Genomic DNA, 14,338 nt, shown 5'->3' on the forward strand with positions numbered 1-14,338 from the left:
CTCTCCTCATCAATATTTTAGATGTGCTTCTACTCCGGTCCACCCCACAGTCACTCAGGACCGACTCCGTCCTCAGGCTTTCTGTGTGGTCGTCTTCTTCACAGTGATCGGCTGCGAAAACAAAAACATTACAGGCTACACTGTAATTTTTGCAAAGTGTCATGATACTTTTAAAATGCGGTGGACTTGTGCTGTTTGTGACTTTTGCTTTGAATTTAATTGTTTTCTGATCAACCCTCCTCGGAACATGATGATATTCTGTAACTGAATGTAGTTTGGAGAACAATACTTTCTATTGACAGTGTCTGAATAAGCCGTAACATATTTTATTACACTTTGATTAAACTACCGGTAATACCAAGGACCTCCGCACTGTAAATGTGTCTTCCTGTATTCAATACTCATATTGTGTAAGAACAGGGTTCTATATTAACAGATTCTGTATGAATTAGTATATAAGATGCATGTCAGACTCCCGATGATGCGATGAAAGCTGAATGACGTCCATAATGGTCTGATGAAGGTCATGCATTGTATGAGACAATATTAACAGAAGTTTAAAAAAAAATCTCCCCGTACCCTCCTGCAGAAGGGACACTCTCCATACACGATGTTGAAGCTCTTCCGACTTTCTGGTAGCCCTCGTAGCCACTGAGGGGGGGGAGGGAGAGGGGGAGAGCAGGAGAGCAATAACTAGTAACATGGAACACCGCCTTAGTTGACAAATCACCTTGTGCTGTGTGGTGGCCAGATGCAACAACTGGACTATATGATGGTGGTTTTACAGGTGAATGTTTTACAGGTGAATGTCACTTTTTTACTATAGGATCAGATATTCCCGATGAACCCTAATCATCAAATGAAGGTCGACTGTGCTGTGGTGTTCTTGTTGTCTGTGTGTTGAAGCACACCCCCCTACGTCACGCAGAAAGACATCATGTATAGGGCAGTGTTTTACAATACGTGTGTGTACACACACACCACTAACCTCATACAGACAGGCCTGGTGGAATGGTTGGCCACAATGGTTGCACACTTGGTCAGGAATGGCCGAGTCCGACTCCAGGCGGTAGGCAAAACACATCCCACACTCTACACTGAAGCTCTGCAAGACACAGATCATATTATTATCACATGTAAAAACTCAGCCATCAGTATTCCTGCACCGCCTGCAGTGAAGGGGGGGTGCATGGGGGTCCGTACTTGATTCTGCGGGGTGGGGCAGACACGTGGTCTTACCTCACAGTACTGTAACTGTAAACGCTCGACCTCCTCTTCAGAAAAAACACCCCTCTAGTTTGTGCTAATGCAACTATACATCCTGCCAATCTCTCATTCTCGCTCCCTTTACCAGTCCAGTCACCCCCCCCCCCTCCCCCGTGCCCCTCTCTTGTCTCTCTCATTTGCATATTGCTCTGAACAGTAATGAGAAGCCCTTTTCCGAGCAATCCATTAAAAAGGGATGGCAGGTAGAAATTCTCAACATCTGGTCAAGTAAACTTTTTTTTCCACTCTTTCGGAATGTTAATGATGCTGAGGAATTAATCACCGCGGCGACAGCGGATAAACACGACACCCTTTCAACCCGTCCGCCAGAGAGAGAGAGAGAGAGAGAGAAAAAACAAGTGAAGGAAAGATAAATGGGTGTGTGATTAAAGCGATCTTGATAGTGGCAAGGATTCTGCCATCTTTGTTATTCTAATGATCTTTACTGTAAACAACCCAATTAAAGGGGATGCACACCCATCTCCCTCAAACATAAAACAGGCAAATAGACCCCCCCCCATTGCGCGCGTGCGGGCACACACACACACACGGGCACACACACACACACGATTACTTGGCATAGGTAATTGTAAGGGATGGCTGTTTTGAAACAGGGGAAATGCAACGTACAGATTTTTCGTGGGTGGCAGGTGACGGGAAGAATTCTATCTCCAGAACATCCCGCAGGTTCTGCAAGATGCTGCAGCCCGGATTCCTGAAAGCAAATGGAGACGGCTCCTTCACTGACTAATTAAACACATGCAAATGAGGGAGTGAGGGGAGGGAGGGGGGAAAAATAAGGATGATTTCACAATTATGAATATAAATCTTATCTTCCCTCTGCTTACAAATGTTGAGGGCCAAGACTACAATAATCCCATAGCATACGGTACTTCATTTAACATGTTTCTACTGGAACATACAGGACTAGTCATTGTGTGGAACATACTGTACAGTATAATACAAGAATTATACATTTAAATTGTACAATTCTTATTATTCTTCCTATTTTTACTTTGTTAGCTAGCTTGCCCTAAGCATTTCATTGCACCTCTACGGACGATATTCTTTGTATATGGAAAATCAAATGTTATTTGATAACCAAACATACTGTCAATGAATGAGACCTCACTTTTTTATAGTAATAGTGTCACAGTGTAGGAAGAGAAGAGTAATAATAATGTCCTTGTTTTTACCATAAATGCATGTTGCCGTTCAGCTTTTTCCTCAAAGGGGTCACCCCTGCGGGATGGGGAGGGGGGAGGGTAAACCAACCGAGATTAACCATTGAATGGATAACTTATTTCACAACAAGACTATACAATCTTTGCTACTAGGCACAAAGTATCTCTTCAAATAAGTTGTACAATGTTTCCGATTGTCAGCATTTTCTTGAACACACCACATACATCTTTTACAAACAAGACAAAGTGGAAATGTGACAACGACGTCTATCTAAACTGTCTCTTGTCGTTTCTTCAAAATGAGAGAGCTTTGTTCTGGCGCAGAACTATCATTTCCCTCTCTTGATTGTTATTCCAAAATGCTAAAAAGCAATATTTCTGTGCGACCCCCTCGATTTGAGGGTCGCTGTCTGTCTCTGTCTTGGCAACTGGAGGAGTGTGTGTGTGTTTAATATCTTTTGAGTAGCATTGCTAGGCAACCGACAATGAGTGCCGAGTAGCACCGTTGGCCAAGCGTGACCTTGGATTTAAAGAAACAATTGGCAACAATTGATAAAGCTTAATAGAACAAACTGACCTCGCTCGCTTTCTCTCATTCTTGTGCTGGCAACTAAATAAAAAATGTTGTAAAAAAAAGATTCAAGATTCGTTGTGAAAATAACATTAGGATGGGCGGTCCACATTCCCCAGATACAAGACTGTGTCCCTGTGGGGATACTGTACTGTACTGTATCCTCCATATCGCTAGTGTCACCACTATTATAACAGCACTGGATACTGCTTTTGCCAATCCAGTCTAGTCTGTTATTACAGTAAATGATGAAAATAGTAGGGGTAGATAATAGGGGTAAAAAACAATTTGTGAGCTGCGATCTAGCCCTACATAACCAAGTACCGCTAGTGGTCTAAACCCGCTCCGGCAGAGCCCACAGGACCCGACACTAACACACCTGGGTTAAATAACAGTGGTTTTTGACAATTGATTTGTTTGATTTGAGTCGACTAGTTGGATCAGGTTATGTAGGGCTGGGGCTGGAACTAAAGGCTTCCCACCTCTCTAGGAGCAGGGGTGGGCCGCTGTACTTCAGCACACAGGGAACACGGACACAGAGCAGACACACATACCAACCAGATAACAATAGGGGAGTTTCAAAGGGTGTGAAAGCGTGCGGCCTAAAAGTTGAAACAAATAATGAAATCCACCAGAACGAACGCAACGAATGAACAAGAGAGTGGCGGGGATTTTACCCACCATCCTCTGCTCCCAGCAGCCAGTATTTAGGGAACATCTTCGGGTGGCGTGGGTCCACCTCCACCCTTATGGACACGTCGGTGTCTACAGACAAACAGTCATGTCAAGTTAGGCCGTAAGGCGAACGGTAACATAGGACGCTGTGTGTGAGCAGACAAGACCCAATTCACCAGTAGAATGGATTGTTTTATACTTTTTTTTACATTATATATTTTTTAAACTTAATTTTACATTTTCAAGTACATGCTTGAGGTTGGATTTCCTGGTATGGCGCGTGGGTGGGGTTTGCAACTATAGAGATTTCGGTTTCTATTACTACCTACTATTATATGTTGAGTACCAGTCAAAAGTGTGGATGCACCTTCCCGTTCGATTGTGTCAGATGTCGCTATGAGCTCTATGGCAGAGTCAGTGAAAGAGTGAATCCAAGTACGTATGTCTATGTACAGTATCTTACATACGTATGTCCATGTATACTGTGTGTGTACATAATGTGAAGATAGGTGTCTGTCTGTGTGTGTGGGTGTGTGTGTGTGTGTGTGTGTTACCAATGGCAATCCTCCTCATCGTGTCCGCTCTGCTGGGTTTCTCCGGCTCCAGGACCCAGGTCTTCTCATCAATCTCATCCAGAACCACCCAGAACTCGGCCAGTGAAGCCAGCGCCAGCAGGAACTGACTATGAATGTGACCAAGAGAGCTCTGTAGAAGGAACGGAATAAAACAGGTGGAACTCTACCCACAACTGAGTGTGAACGTGGCCTGAAGAACTCTGTATACTGTACGTATGCACACACGCAAGCAAGCGGAGAGATTGTTTCGCTTTTAAAATGACCTGCTTTGTAATTCATTCGTAGCTTCTTTAAAAGTAGGGAGTGTTTTCAGGTAAATTGACAGAACAACACAAGGTTGTGGTAACGTTCATATTATGCAGCGGGGGTTGCTGCAGAAACACACACAGAACAAGTTGAAGCGAATACTTTTATCCAAACGTAATTAACGCATATATAGGGATGTCAAAGTTAGCCATCTGGACAACTCAACTGGAGGTAAATGAAAGGCTCGTTTCATTATAAAGAAAGAATTACGCACACCCATTTTAGCACCAGAGCTGGACAAAGGAAACGGCCGTACAGTAGTCGAGAAAACAAGCGACGTCCGCTCACTATCGCTCAAATCTATACTTTGTATTATGTTATATTTACAACAATGTTCATGAACTGTTTCTAAAAATCGGATCATGTGACGAAGGGTACTTCAACGATCCTTTCAGTAGACTATCACGACACATACTGTAGGTCTGACATGCTCATGTGTGGGTCTGTTGGGGGGGGGAGGGGTGGAGGGGCTGACAGAAGTGAGAGAGTGAGCAATAAAGAGATAGAGAAAAAATAAATAAATAAAAGAAACCAAAAATTATGGGTCATTGTGCCAGAACAGTGCACACAATTTAGCATCGCCCAGGTGCGGGAGACTCCGCAATTACTGCCCAATTAATGCCAGTCTCGTGATTATAGTTATGGCTCCACATAGCTACACCAGTCCCAGTAAAAAAAGAGAGACTGGTAATTGAATTCCTGCTGCATTTGAGTGGCAGGATGTGAGTGTGTGTGTGTGTGTGTGTGTGTGTGTGGTGTACCTCAATTAGTCCTCTTCATTTCGCAGATCTAGAACTAGCACGTTCTTACGGTAACAACAGAGGGGAATATGAGTCTTGAGATAATTCGAATGCTAATCGTACAGAGCTGTAATCTCGTGTTGTAAAATGGAGTAACTCTCTACCTGAACCCTTGACCTATACTGCATGTGCTAGAGTTAAGACATTGTACTGATTTGCTTAAGGGACTATGATTCCCCCTGGCTCGTGACATATTCAAACCTGTGCTCTAACCATTCTAAACATACACACACGTACGCAGCTTGTCTTGGTTTACCTATGTCTCTTGTAAACATGTGCACATACTACAGTCTCTCTCTCTTTTCTGCTCAAACACACAGTGTGGAACCCCCCCCGCCCACCCACCCACCCACCCACCCACACACACACACACACACACACACACCCACACACACACACACAGGTACAGGAGAGATCCATCAGCAGCCCAGCAGGCTGACAGGCTCCATACGGCAACGCTGTACTGACCTGGTCCTCTCTGTACGGCTGCCATGTATCAGCGCCACACACACACACACACACACACACACACACACACACAGACACAGGCGCGCACACGCACACACACCACACACCACACACACACACACACACACACACACACACACACACACGCTAACATACTACTACAGAAAGAGAGAGAGAGAGTTTCTAAATCTAGAATATATGATATGGCAAAAACATCCTTTTCCTCAGAACGTGAGGAATATAGAGTGTGTGTGTGTGATAAGTGTGTACCTGGGGGGTCCAAGTGATGGCCAGGGAGACAGGGAGGTCGGTGGAGCACTCTGGGGCCTCCACGGGGTGCTGGAAACATGAGGTAAACACACACTGCCTTACACTTAGGGCTGTTACGATTAGTCGACGTCATCGACGTCATCGACTACGTCAATACGTCGGTTTGCGTAATATGCGTCGGTTAGTCGTTTTTTTTTTTTTTTTTTTTTTTTTTTACCTTTATTTTACCAGGCGAGACAATTAAGTGTATGAGTGAAAAATGGATAGCTACTAGCTAATGTTACACAAGCAATGTAGCTCACCACAGTTCGTATGTCTTGTCTTCTGGTGTTAGTAACGTTAGCTATGTAGCTGGCTAGCTACGGTAGCCTATTGTCATTGTGGTGCGAGCACCTACTGTACGTTATCTAGCTCGTAGCTCGCATGCTACGTTAGCATCAATTTAGCTAATCATAACATAGCAGCAAGAGTAACGTTAGCTAGCTATGTAGCTACTAGCTAGCTATGTGTTGTGGTGATGGACAGACTTCTAAATGGCCATGTTGGCATTCAAGTTGGCTAAACATAGCAGTGAGGTGGAGACAAATACATTTTTTTTTTCCGAACAGCACAAAAATTATCGTTAGACTTATCGATAAATTAGTCGTTAGACTAATCGACTAATCGATAAAATAATCGCTAGATTAATCGTTAGAAAAATAGTAGTTTGGGACAGCACTACTAAGTACTATTGTACTTACACTGCCTTACACTGCCTTACACTGCCTTAAGGTTACCACCACATCCTTTTACTGGTGACATCTCAACCTGGTTCTCTCTCCTTGGCTTATTGAGCTTACTCAATAAGCTCAAACGTTAATACATTGTGATATAAGCTAGGGGTAGGTCACATGGTCAGGAAAAAACATCTACATAAAAAGTGCCAGCTGATTGACAGGTGACAATAATATTCGGACACCATATAACCGACAGATAACCCACGATAAATTGTTTATCTCACCCCTTACCACTTCTTTCTTTCCCCATACTCACTCTATTTAGTTATTTATTTCCCTCTCTTTGCTCTCTCTCTCTCTCTTCGTGAGAGCCCTCCCCCCTGACTACGCCCCTGTGAGGGGGTGTCCTGGAGAGGGCCATACAAGGCGACTGTGCCCACAGTGGGACTTCGGACTATTTCTACTCAGTTGCCAGCGGGGGCAGGCGGGTGGGCGGGCGGGCGCAGGTGGGCGCAGGGTGAAACCTTACCACCTCCCTCTGGATCTCATCTGGGCCAGGTGCCCACCACCTTGCTACCCAGGCTCGGCACTTCCCAACTCAGCGATGCCACCCCCCCTGCTATGCCCGCGACGCGCCTGCTATATCTCACACCGATACGGGGGCACTGTCCGTACTTGTAACTTGATCTAAGAAGTTACCTTACCTCCTTCATGGCTTCTGTAATCACTTTAAAAGGATTACTAGATGTATAAATAATAGATGGGTGTTCTCTCACTCCCTCTCCTCAGGGTTTTTGATGGTGTATCTAGAGTGGATATCTCTGCGCTACATCTCGCCGTCACGCTACGTTAGCATCTTTTTTTTTTACTGAAACTTCTCAGACTGCGTCTGCCCTAGATATCGGGACGGCTCGTGTAACCGTGTCACCCTCCTATGCGACAAATTCGATTCTAAAAAATGAACTGTGTGAGATTTGCATCTTGGGGATCTTTTTTTGATTGACTGTCACTGTCGATTTTCTCACTTTTAGCCGTACAGTTTGACTGCAAGTGGATACAGTACCAGTCAAAAGTTTGGACACACTTTCCCATTCAATGTACGTGCAGCAACATCCTAGAATCTCACAAGCCATGGTGGGAACATGTTTGATCTCACCCAGCCCTAGTGTTCGACTGGGTCTACGTGTGTGTGTGTGTGTGTGTGTGTGTGTGTGTGTGTGTGTGTGTGTGTGTGTGCGTAGTCTTACCTTTGGGTTCAGTTTGACTGTGACGACGTGTTGTCTTCCTGAGGAGTCCTCAGCCCTCAGTCTCAGTGTACGAAACTCTGAGTCAATGGACACCAGCCTGGACACACACACACACACGCACACGCACACACACACGCACACACACACACACACACACACACACACAGACACACACACACACACACTGATTAGACTAAGCACAAACGCATGTAGAGTGTGTGCGTACACACGCACACGCATCAAGACTGCATACAAAGGGAACATGCAGTCACACACACACACACACACACACGCCTAGGGCTGGGTTCAAAAAATCGATTTCCCGATTCTGAATCGATCTTCATTAAATTAGCGATATATCGATTCATAAATCCCGAGATCGATCTTTTTTTTTTTTTTTTTTTCTTTTTTTTTTTGCTTGCAGCTTCAACCCGCAACGAGATCTCGTGGCCAGATCTCGCGCTACAATAATGTATCATATCTCACGCAACGTGAGGTCTCAACACTAAAATCTAAAAACATGGCGATGGCAGGGACACTCAAGTCACCACCAGGCTTAAAGTCAGATGTCTGGGTGCATTTTGGATTTAAAAAATGTGACAATAGAGATGAGCTGGACAAAAGCAAAGTCATATGTAAATAAAAAGTACATTCATGTAACTGCTTTGGAGTCAATTCATTGATATGTTTAACAATGCTACATGTTATAGGGTTCCTTGAACCATTTATAGCATTAGTTCGGAGAATCTCTTTCATATTCAAGCAAAAAATGTATATTGTAACTAGATCGAATCGGAATCGAATCGAATCGAATCGAATCGTGAATCGAATCGAATCGAATCCGGAGCTGTGAATCGGAATCGAATCGTTTTGGGAAATCAGTGGCGATACCCAGCCCTACACACGCCACACACTAAAGCGACCACAAAGGCAGGGTCGGATGTTCTCGAGTGACCGTCAGTCTCAGTTAACAACATCACACTGTCTACTGTGCCTCAGCCCAGCCCAGATTTTCGTGCTCCAGATAGAAGTTGCTTTTACACACAGGTCTAGGATCAGCTTAGTGTAGCATCTTCAGATCCTAACCTTCAATAGTAGGGGGAAAAAAAGAAAAAAAAACGCTAAAATCTGATCTCACATCAGTGGCTGGGGGTTGGGCTGAGCACTCCCGATTTACAGTGCAGTAGTACCCTATGTGTCTTAATGGCACTCTGCCGTGGCTGACACAGCCGTGTTTCTCCCGAAGATTTATTAGGAGTGTTATGGGGGGGCTGAGTGGTCAGGGTTTACGTGGGTGACACACACTTCTGAAGACAGAACATCACGGAACAGTGTTCCTGACAGATGCGACGCAACAATCTTTTTCCTCTCCCAAACTCTTTTATATCGCTCAATTTATCTCCCCTGCCTCCCCCGTCCACCTTTCACTTTCGGCACAACCACAATCTATCAAAAACGATCTGCATATCAAACTCATACAGGGCACCACCGCCATTCCTCTACATTTCCATCAAACATGCATGTATGCCATATCCATCATGCTTCACAGTTCCATCTCATCTACTCTGCATTCACAGGGGCCTCCCGCCTCACAATTGCAGGGGCTGGCTGCCACTTGGGCATGATGGAAACAGCGTGACGGTGCGATGTCCGACTGTGAGACTGATGAGAGCATCACATTTGCAACTACAGAGCCCACACGGAGCTGCTTACAGACAGAACTGATGACACTCTGGATGTCTGAGCGAGCGGTGTACAATGGGAGGATAGTTTGTCGGTTGAAATAACGACGAGGAGAGATGTATGGCTTTATAGCTGTAGTAATGTGAGGGTTAGTATTGTGTTGCCAAACTTTCAAGTCTTGTTTGTACTCGTCTTTAGGAAGGGTGGTGAATTTCATGACTGGCAAGTGTGTTTGAACGGAGTGCTGGCTGTGCTCTGAATGCTGAGCAGAAGAAATGTTTCAACCCCCAAATTTGTATGAATTTCTAGTCGGAATTCGGATTGTTGGAACACTACCTCCTGTGTGGACCGGTGAAAATGGCTACCTGTTCAGTTTTCTTCATATTTTTCCTTTTATTGACAGATACAGTAGAGCTTTAGACAGGAAGGATGGGTGAGAGAGAGAGAGAAGGGATGACATGCAGGATATTGTCCGCGGCCGGAATCGAACCGGGAACCCTGCAGTTACATGTTCAACGCTTAGTCCGCTACGCCACCTAAGCGCCCAACCAGTTTTGAGCTGCCTTTTTGAGCTGGTGTGGTTATCACGTTACGGGTCCAAACTCCTCTTTGTTGCACTTTGTGCCTTGAACGTCCTCGACGCTCTCCGAACGAGGCGAGAAGACAGGGAGGGACCCGAGGTTATGTGAGGGTCGTCCTCATTTGAGCTTTGGAGATGATCTGCATCGCCATGTCTGATAAAAGGTCATTATCAATAGAAAATCAACATGTTTTCGTATCATCTTTCTAAACCCATAAAGTGAAATGTTTATAATATGGAGAGAGTGTGTCACTGAGGACTTCATTCATATACAGTACAGTTGAGCTAGGCAGCTTGGGATAGACAGTGGCCGTCCTTCTTTCAACATGTTCCTTCGGATGTATTTTTTTCCCAAACTTTGAATAGGCCTATATAATGCTTGGAAAGACTGTAGCGGGGCATAGGAGACTTCTTGATGATGTTATTATTACCACATCGGGAGGTAGGCAATTGGGTGAAGCCATATAGCAGATAGCCTGGTCTTCATACCTTTAGAAATACTGTCACAGTCGCTTCATACTTTTGATGTAGAATCTATCTGGCACACATGCACGCGCGGACACATGCACGTACACCAGAAGACTTGATATGTCACAAAGGAGTGGTGAAAACGGAGGACAGTTTTACCTATTAAATTAGGTCCAACACTCGCTGGTATGTTTAGGGGCATAGAGGGATCGGGGTGGAGATACTTCACCCCTTTTTCCCATTAATTAACACGCCACGTCTCATCAAGGCAGCTTCAAGCCCCACCGAAATGGCCAGGCTCAAGGCTTACCCGGACCAATCAAAGGGACAGAAAAGACTGAAAACCTTGAGGCTTTTACCATTAACGCCAATTAAGACTCTCGAGTGCATTGAGATAGGCCAAAATGGGTAATGTCTCTAACCTACGGTACAGGAACACATCACTGAAATGACGGTTCACCTCGTTTCCACAAAACTTCAACATCCCCCCCTCTCCCCATTTCCATCTGGAAATAGGGTTCTTCAATTAGACCAATTTGCATTTCGCTAATATCATAATTGGAGCGCTGGTCATTAGTCGGAAGTGGACAGTGAGGGGCCAGGATAAAATCATAAGCTAGAAATGCATCACTACTACTGATGCAAGAAGACGGTATTAGCTCTCGCGGTTATCAAATGTGACATGGAATTAACAACTACTCAAGAAGTAAAAATAAATAAGTCATTAGAATCCATTAATTAATACCGAGCAACACTGTGGTAAGCTGTAAAGGTGGCTGGTAGGGAAACTATGGCTTTGACCTGATCTGTAGCTTCATAGCGAGGTCCCAGAGTAACTACTGTAGTAAGACACACCAAACGGAACAGGCTCTACTGGTGAACGGTACCATACAGTATGTGTGTAGGTCCAGGAGATTTTCCTGACCATGTGACCTGGCTAGGGTCCAGAACTGTTTACAGGTCAGGTCACGTGGCCCTACGCATAACACAAGCTGTCAGGGCTGTGCTCGTATTAGCTACAGTATTGCTTACTTGTCCCATCCGACGGCCTCCATCTCCGTGATGAGCTGGGAGTAGTACAGCGGCGGAGGGATGAAGGGATGATTATACTCTGGACGAAACTTCACAGCCACTTCCTAGAATAACAAAAAGCACATCCTGTACCACAACACAACACAACTCGACTCAAAGGAAATCACTGTATGAAAAGTTAAAACACCTGACACGGGTCTATGCCACACCAGTAGTCAATGTTGGCACAATGTCAGAACAGAACAGCACCAACCATTTACTTTGTAAAAAATGTCATGCGTTTTACAGTGTCAGCTAATAAGACACCTCAAGCTGTGGCCTGTTGTATATTATACAGCATGTATCTAGTTTTTTTTTCTGAGTGGGGCAGTCCCACTCATATTTTTCTTTTCATTGTGATAGAGACAGTAGACCTTTGACAGGAAGAATGGGTGAGAGAGAGAAAGAAGGGATGACATGCAGGATATGTCCGCGGCCGGAATCGAACCTCAAAGCACCCCTACAGTATCTCGGTCCAGGAGATGTTCCTGACCATGTGATCTGGATAGGAAAACCTGCAGTCTATAATCATAATCAAATGTACGACATATCTAGACAATATTGTAAATACATACCTAGAATGTCTGCAATATATGTCAGCTGGAAAATAATAATAACAATTCTGCTCTTACCAAGATGGTCTTCAGCTCCACCATAAAGCTGACCAGATCAGGGGCGCGATGCAACCGCTGAGAACAGACAAACAGGAGAAGAAGAGAGAGCCTGAATAACAGTAAAAAATGAAGTGACAGTGTCTTTTTTTCCCACCCTAACTTCAAGTAGCCGTTCAAATCAAACCCCAATGTTTTTTTTGATTAATGACGCCTGTCACTGGCTTTAATAATTAATGATAGCTTAAAGCATGAGAAAATAATGAACTTTACAGCCTAGGGTGAAATATCAATCTAATCCCAATAACCCAGAGGGCCCACATAACAAATAGGGACATTTTTCACAGGCAATGTTAATTAAGCAGTGAAAAATGTTTCAGTGACAGAACACATAAGTGAATGTAAACGAAGAAGTACAGGCCGTACAGATCAGAAAACCCCAGAGTAACAAATTCATAGTTTGTGCACATACAGTTAGCTACATCCAAATCATTTGATCTCACAGTTGGGTTTCAGTTAAAACAACGGTGTTGATTTCCATAGGTTTTGGTTCCTACCTGCTTCACTATGTGCCCATATCCACACAGCAGCTGTTTCATCGGCCAGGAGCACTGTAGTCTGCAATGCAACAAAAAGCATATCATAGAATTAATACAGTTAATATAATTAATCAAAACTATCAAGCAACATGTATCATTGCGTTTTACACCACCATTATTCTGTCTGGTTATAGGCATCAGTCTAGCCTCTAGTCTCTCCATCTGTCTGTCTGTCTCTCACACACATGCACAGACACACACACAGAGAGAGAGAGAGAGAGAGAGAGAGAGAGAGAGAGAGAGAGAGAGAGAGAGAGAGAGAGAGAGAGAGACAGAGAGACAGACAGACAGACAGACAGACAGACAGACAGACAGACAGACAGACTCACACAGACACACACACTTGGACCCCAATTGGACCCCAATTGAAATAAGCCAGTGGCTTTCTTGGGTTTTTATCCTGTTAGTTGACCTTGTATGTAATATGTACTTTCATGTACCTACTTCTGCAAATCTTCTAATAAAGTTTTCAATCAATCAATCAAAACACACACACACACACACACACACACACACACACACACACACACACACACACACACACACACACACACACACACACTACTGTTGTTATGAAGAAAAACATAAATAGATTTGTACTAACTTGGCCCGTTTAAGTTGATGATCTGCTGGAAGCAGTATTCGTATTCGGTAGTCTCTTTCCTGAAATAAGAGGTGATTGACTGATCATTTACTTACCAAATATAACATCCATGAGATACCAACCCACTGCTGTCTGTCTGATGTAGCCTAGTTCATTGATAGATTTATGTTCATGTTAATCATTCATTCACATTAATTAAACCCTGGTTCTTCTGTGGACCAACCTGGACAGTGATGAATCCGTCAAAGACAGTCTTCTCAGTGTTCTGCGGCAGCAGCAATGGACACTCCTTCACAAGTGAACCCTCATTCATTTTCAAACACAGTTAAAGAAACTATTTTAGTGCTAGTTTAGCTTGACATTGGCAGTACTAAGCTAGCTTCAGCTTGCTGGCTATTCCTCTCACTACGTTCACCTTTGCTTTGCAACTTCTACTTCTTGAGTACTTCTACGAGTGAAATAGTTATTCTAATCTAACAAAGCCATGCATACAAGTTAACAGTGGTGTTTCGAAATACACATGGATTGCATTGCCTAGTTCACTGTGCTGCCTGTTGCTCCAGTTCGAACATGTGAAAGTCAAAGTGACAGTTTCTCCCGGGGAAAAATATCAACTAGTCACTACGTCACACAACTACGGAGGC

The 14,338-nt window shown here is 44.1% G+C and overlaps 1 protein-coding gene across 1 annotated transcript; it reads right to left on the minus strand.

Moving 5' to 3' along the window:
* Window positions 1–72: 72 nt before the first annotated feature.
* fancl (FA complementation group L) lies at window positions 73–14,007 on the minus strand (the record flags this gene model as incomplete). The annotated part of the gene is made up of 14 exons (XM_080548980.1): window positions 73–111; window positions 580–651; window positions 989–1,105; window positions 1,897–1,981; window positions 2,463–2,508; window positions 3,703–3,786; window positions 4,251–4,401; window positions 6,116–6,184; window positions 8,079–8,175; window positions 11,842–11,945; window positions 12,513–12,569; window positions 13,049–13,109; window positions 13,695–13,753; window positions 13,918–14,007. The coding sequence occupies 14 exons, from the start codon at window positions 14,005–14,007 to the stop codon at window positions 73–75; spliced, it is 1,131 nt and encodes a 376-aa protein (XP_080405106.1).
* Window positions 14,008–14,338: the final 331 nt, after the last annotated feature.

This window comes from Nansenia antarctica (assembly GCF_963989245.1).
Source record: "Nansenia antarctica genome assembly, chromosome: 19".
NCBI lineage: Eukaryota > Metazoa > Chordata > Actinopteri > Argentiniformes > Microstomatidae > Nansenia > Nansenia antarctica.